At 20.5% G+C, this 7,217-nt stretch overlaps 1 protein-coding gene across 1 annotated transcript, besides 3 other annotated features; it reads left to right on the top strand.

Annotated features, from left to right (window-relative positions):
• Nucleotides 1-321: 321 nt before the first annotated feature.
• Nucleotides 322-2,103, top strand: PGAL8A_00473400 (Plasmodium exported protein, unknown function; the record flags this gene model as incomplete). Its single annotated transcript, XM_028673508.1, has 2 exons — nt 322-483; nt 547-2,103. 2 exons carry the CDS (start codon nt 322-324, stop codon nt 2,101-2,103), a joined length of 1,719 nt encoding a protein of 572 aa, XP_028529954.1.
• A 1,498-nt stretch (nt 2,104-3,601) lies between these two features.
• Nucleotides 3,602-4,200: a repeat region.
• A 17-nt stretch (nt 4,201-4,217) lies between these two features.
• Nucleotides 4,218-4,651: a repeat region.
• Nucleotides 4,652-6,795: 2,144 nt separating this feature from the next.
• Nucleotides 6,796-7,217: a repeat region.

The raw sequence follows: 7,217 nt of genomic DNA, 5'->3' as shown, positions 1-7,217 counted from the left end.
TTGCTTAATGTATAACATTAAAGGTTTATATGAATGATGAATTTTATTTTAACTTTACTATAATATAATTTTACCTTCCATATTTTATGCTTCTCTCCTGTATTCTTAATTTCACAATCCTAATTATCAATTATTTTTAGAAATTTCTAATTTGTTATTTTATCTAAAGATAGCCGTCGTATATTATATATAAAAATATTTTTAAGATATTTTGTTTGCATTTAAAAAGAATTAAAATATAACACGGAAATTTATAGCCTACCAAGTACAATTACTTCTGGAAATAAACATAAAAAAATTGTAAGTTCCCTGCATGCAAACATGTCAAGATTTGTTCAATCTACTACACCACTAATAAGTTCCTCTTTAACTTTTATATCTTCAAAAAATCATGATTCAAAAAAACTACCAAAGTTTTCCTTTAAGAAGTTACATATATTTCTTTATATTAGTACAGCCCTACTTATTTCTCTCTTTAATAAAGTAAGATGAAATACTTATTTAAAAATGAAAAATACTTACTTTTTATTTTTAATTTTCTTATAGAATAATGAAATTGGAGACTTTCATAAAAGTTCAAGAGGAGAAAGATGTTTAAGCGCGAAGAGCACGACCAAAGGAATAGAGGATCTTGAAAAGATAAAAGAGTTTAAAGATCACATAAAAGAACTTGAAAAAATTGAATTCTTAGATATTTTAGATGGCCTGCAATCTCCTAATAAGTCACAATTAGAGAGGCAACATCTAGATAATTCTCAAGAATTAAAAAAATTAGGTTCTAAAAATGAGTTATATTTAGAAGACATTCCAAAGTTACCAACATTTTTAGAACACATGTATTCCAGCAATTCAAGTTGTCTGAAATCAGAACAAGAAAATAAGAAAGAATTAAAATTAGATGATGTTGAAGAAGAGATATTTCTTTCAATGGATAATATGAATAAACGCAGAAGAGAAGAAAATATGAGAAAAGCTATGTTGAAAGTGAATTCAGCAAATATCAAATGGGATAGTAAAGAAGAAAGAGAAAAGTTAAAAAGAAAAGAAGAAGAGAGAAAAAAATGTAATAAAAGTAAAAAAAAAATGTTTAAGAAAAAATGGAAAAAAATCAAAAAGGAAGATGAAAAATCATTAAAAAGAGAAATAAAATGTTTGAAGAAAAAAACTAAGTTGAATAGAAATTACCAAAAACTTATAGACAAGTTAAAGTTAAAAAAAGAAAATATAGAGTTGAAGGAACAAAATTTTAAAAAATATGAGGAGATAAAGAGAAATGCATTAAAAAACAAATGGGAACACAAAAGAGAAAAAGAAATTCTTAAATTAGATAAGAAACAGAGAAAGAAAGATAAAAAAAGAGCAAAAAAAGATCAGAAGATTAAAGAAGGAAGATCGGAGAGTTTTAATAGAAGTCCAGGAATTCGTGATTGCGATGAGAGAATGAGGCAATCGAGAGAAAGAAATGACCAAATAAAAAGGATAAAAAAATTGGTAAATATTGAGAAAGATATTAGGCCTCAGGAGAGAAAGGAAGAAGATAAATTAGATAAAAAGTTATTGAAAAAGGAAAAAAAATTAACGGAGAAAAAAAATAACTTTAACAGAAAGTTAAAAAAATATATTGATGATTGTAATGTGACAAAAGAGTATATGGAAAATAAAATTAAAAGAGATGCAGATAAGAAAAAATTAATGGAAGATAAAGTGAATAGAAAGATTAATGAAGAAAATGAAAAAAATAGACTTAAATATAATAAAAAGGAAAACAAAGAAAACAAAAAATCCGGATTTACTTACTTGAAAAAAAAATGGAAAAAAAAAAAAAAAACAGAGAAAAAGCTAATTGAGGATGAGTTTAAAGCAAAGAAAAAAATTCAAAAAAAACATAAAAAAATTATAAGAAAAAATGAAGATAAAAATATAAAAAAAATGGTGGAAAATAAAGACAAAGAAAGAAAAGAAAATCGAGAGGGAAGAAAAAATGAAAAATTAGATGTAAAAGAAGATACAAGAAATGAAGAAGAAATAGAAGAAATAAGCAGCAGACAAAGTAGGTGGAATGATGGAGAAACAGGAAAATTTGAAGAAATATTTGAGAGTTAATATATAACTTTATGTTATATACATTAGAGAGCAGTGATATTAATAAAAAACATAATATATTGAATTTCAAATTCATAGATAAGTAAAATATATAAACAAAAAATGAAATAAGTAAATAAGAGAATCTTATGTATGTTTCAAAAGCATTGTGTTCCGTTCGTTCTTTTATATGTATATTCAAATAAAATTTATCTGAGACTAATTTTTACAATATAATACTTAATTTTTTCTGAGGATGATTTTATAGTATTTAATTGCATATTCTTATTAATGCCACACTATTAATTGATTCGCGTTTTTTTAAGAAATTACTTTTAATTTATGTATATATAACAACAAATATGTCTTTAAATATAATTTACTAATTAGATGTTAAAAAGCTTTTGCAATATGTTAAACAAATAATTAATACAGAACATACAGCAGAGTCTCTATTACATTTAATTATTATTTTTTTATTATGTATTTAATGTTTATATTAAGGGTTTAATTATTTAAAAATATATAAATTTTAACATATAATACCTATACAACTTATAATAAGCATATAATTTAAATATAAAAATTAAACCTTTAATAAAAATATACTCTCTCTTTATATTTTTATTCCACCGAAGAATCACTTTATGTCCCCCAAATTATTCAGGTGTTATTCATTTGATCATTTTCTTCATCATCAAAAATATATCTTTTATAAAAATAACTTTTTTTAATAAAAAGGAATTAAAATATATATCACAAAAAAAAGGTATTTTCCATTTTCGGCCCTTTTGGATGTATTTTATTTTAACTTTGAGTTTTTTCTTGAGAATCAAGACTTTCTTAATTTTATGAACTTAATCATTTACATGTAAAGTATATCACTGATGTAAGTTAAATTAATATAGAAAAAAGCCAACATACAATCTAGATAAGCAAAATTATTTCCCTTTTGGTACCTCATTGTATAAACTATATTTCAATTATTATATATATAGATATATATAAATGGAATTTTTTGTTAACGATATATGATTCTATATGTTTAAAAAAATTAGTTATTTTTATAAAGTTATTTTATTATTTATTAATTAAATGTTCAATTAATATGCTATAGCATCGAACAAACAAATTAAAAACAAATATATAATTATCTATTTATTTCATTTAATTGGTTAAAAATATTACTAATCTCTTTTTAATAAAAAAAAAAAATACTACTTATATAAGAGTACAATTAACCATGCAAGCTCTAGATAGATGAAAAAAAATTTTCATTAATTTTTTTTTTCTTTTTGCAAATTAAAAAAATGTAAAAAGAAAATATATTTTTTAAGTTCAGAACTTTTAGAATAACTGTGAGAGAAAACAATTTCTCTGTAGTAAATTTCATATGAATTTTTAAGGAAAAATTTTATATTAACGGTAATAAAATTTTTGTTTTTGTAATATTTATATAATTTCAATTTATGTTTTAATAACTTATTTTTGTTAACATAAAAGAAATATTTTTGGATAGTATTTTATTAATTTTCTGTTCGGTGAATTTCCTACAGTACTAAACAAACAAATTAGTAAAGAGTATACAGAGTTACCTTTACAGACTTAGTGAATTTTCGAATAGTTTACAATGTATAAACAAGTAAATTGCATATAGTATACTTTGTTGAAAATTTATTAGCTTTTAAGAGGTATTTATTTAATTTAATAAGAACTTATTTATGCTTATTAATGACAGAAGTCCTCATTCATAATTTATTTGTACTTATAAATATTTTTAAGTATGATTTTACTAATAATGTTTGACACTTAAATATATTATGTTAAAATTAACAAATGCACATAATAAAATATAAATTAAATTATATAAATAGTACACACATGAAAATTTTATTGTTATTTTTTTTTTTCGTTTTCTCTTAAAAATTCAAAATATAAATTCCCTACAAAAGAAACACTTTTGTCAAAAAAAGAAAATACTTTTGATATTTTTTTTTTTTTTATCATTTTTCTTTTTTTTTTCCTCCTGTCTTTTTGAAAAAAAAATAAATATATTTTTTTTAAGTATTTGATGATATAAAAAAAAAAAACAAAATAAATTAATAATTTTTTTTTTTTATGCAGCGCTTGCATGGTGTTTTATTAACTGGGTGTTCGGTGACTTTATTAGAGTGCTAAACAAACAAATTAATAAAGAGCATTTAGAGTTGCCTCTACGTTTTTGATGTATTTGTATATATTTTATATGCTTTGAATGAGTGATCCTTATTTACGTAATCTACTTCATTCAGCATTCTTTAATTTCAATAGGCATTTATTTATTTTAATAAAAATCCTTATTTTTCTTAAAAATTTAAATCCTTATTGAATATTGATTATTAATTAAATGTAAATTACTTGTTTCTTTGTTATGAGTTACACTCAGCAATTAATATATATTGCTGTTGAATTAACAAACATAAACAATTAGTGACAATACAAAAAATTATCTAAATATAAATTACGTGAAAATTTTATTGTTATATGTATAAAATTTTCTCTTACAAAATTCATTAAAATCATACTTCGTNATACTCTAATAAAGTCAGCGAACACTCAGTTAATAAATCACCTCTACATTTACTACCTGATTTATTTACTTTCCATAATTTACATTTTTAAATTATTTTCAAATAGTGCTGAATACATCTTCAATTACCAATAAAAAGTAGATCTCCTGTTAGAAAAGTTGAAATTAGTTCTGCCTTGCTTCAGCATAGACAGGACATAAATTCCACTGGAACAATTAATGGTATTAGTCATCTTCTGGTTGTCATTGCACAAGCTGATCACAGACTATTGTTTCCAATTTTTTTAAACATTTTAGTTATTTTTAAAATATCCATTGAAAGAAGTTAATATTTAACTTCTATATGATTTCAACAACAACAAAAAAGAATCTGATCTGTAATTTCTTGCATGACAAAGTCCTCCTGATTTAAAAGATTGTATTTATATTTACTATTTACTATTACTACTGATAATGCTGTCAATATTTTAATTATTATTTTAAAAGATCTCTACATTAGAAATACGATATTTAATATAATTAGAAAAAGTAAATCTAGCACAGGAATAAAGCATTTAAGTGTTATTCCAGTACTGATCAATTTTCAAACTAAGAGATATTTTGAATGACATAATTAGGTGATGTAACCCAAGTAGTTAATGTCAATGTAACTCTGAATATTTGCATTTGCTAGTTGTGAGATTTTTTTTTTTTTTTTTTTTTTTTTTTTTGTTTTTAATTAAGTTTTTTAATTTTTATGAAAGTTTACAATTTTTTTTTTTTTATTTCTATATTTTGTTAGTATCATTGTTTCTTTTTTATGATCAAGATTTTATTGTTCTTTAAGAACAAGATATAGCTTATATATATATATATATATATATAACTATTTTATATAAAAAATTCAAAAATAATAAAACATATAGCTATGTAAATGATACTTTCATTATAATCTGAAGTATATTTTATTTTTATATTAGGATTAGTAAAAATAAAATAAATATTATTTATTACATATATTTATTCTATTTTTTTTTTTTTTTTTTTTTTTATATTTTTATTTTTTTTTTTAAAAAAAAAAAAAAAACAATATCTTCTTTTTTTTTTTTTTTTTTTTTTTTTATCAATTTTTTTTTCCTGATGGTCTTTGTTCTTTTTTTTTTTATAAAAATACAAACAAAAAAATTGATCATTTTTTTTTTTTTTTGTGTGTGCATGGTCAACTACGTATTTTTTATATAACTAGTCCTTTTATTTTTCAACAAGGTTAATAAAGCCTTTTATTAACCACATAGTTAACTATGAATTTTTCATATAGATAGTTATTTTCATTCTCAAAAGGGTTAATAATTATTATTATTAGTCAGATGACTAAATATTCATTATAACATTATAATTAAATTATATTTAATTAAAAATTTATAATAAATGAGAATTTATGTTTTTAATAAAAATATAGGATTTTTATTAAAATAAATAAATGTCTCTTGAAAACATTAAATATTTAATGAAATAAATTATAAAAACAAATTTTACATGTTCATAGTATCAATATATTTAAATTAATTAAACTATTGCGTTCAAACTATATTTGCTATTTATTAATTTATTTGTTCAATACTTTAGCAAAATCTATGAATAGTAATCAATCAATCATTACTATAATATTTATTATTTTAAATAATAATTAATTACATATAGTTTATGTTATTTAATTTAACACAAAATTTATTTTGATTTAAAAATAAACTTCATTATATTTACGTAACTTTTAATATTTTATCAAATGATATCAATTTTATTATTTATTTTAAATCGAATAAGCATACACACTATAAAATTAAAGTCAAACATAACTTAATAAGTTTTTGCAACGAGATGTATCATACATTATAAAAAGATCAATTAATGATGTTTTTCTCATAAAAAAAAATATAATGAAAACGATATCACCTTTTTAAAAAGTAATTAAAAAAAACCACATATATGCCAAAACATGCAATATATGGTTAATAAAAGGCTTTATTAACCTTTTTGGAAAATAAAAGGACTAGTTAAATGAAGAATATGAAGTTGATCATGCACAAACACACAAAAAAAAATTGATAATTTTTTTTCTTGTTTGTATTTTTTATAAAAAAAAAAGTACAAAGACTGTCAGGAAAATTTTGATAAAAAAAAAAAATGCAAAGATCGCCAGGAAAAAAATTGATTAAAAATTCAACTTTTTTTAAAATATTTGTTACTAATAAATAAAAAAAAAAAAAAAAAAAAAAAAAGAATTTTTTTTTCGAAGGAAAGGAAATAGTATTTGCGATGAATTTTGTAAAAGAAAATTTTATATATATAACAATAAAATTTTCATGTAATTAATATTTGTATAATTTTTGATATTTGTAAATAATTGTTTATGTTTGTTAATTCAACAGCAATATATATTAATTGCTGAATGTAACTCATAATAAATAAAATAGTAATTTACAATTAATTAATAATTAATGTTCAATAAGGATTTAAATGTTTAATAAAAATAAAGGTTTTTATTAAAGTAAATAAATGCATATTGAAATTAAAGAATGCTGAATGA

Source organism: Plasmodium gallinaceum (assembly GCF_900005855.1).
Source record: "Plasmodium gallinaceum strain 8A genome assembly, contig: PGAL8A_v1_130, whole genome shotgun sequence".
Taxonomy (NCBI): domain Eukaryota; phylum Apicomplexa; class Aconoidasida; order Haemosporida; family Plasmodiidae; genus Plasmodium; species Plasmodium gallinaceum.
Note: the sequence above shows the minus strand (reverse complement) of the source record. Positions and strands in the feature narration are given on the sequence as shown.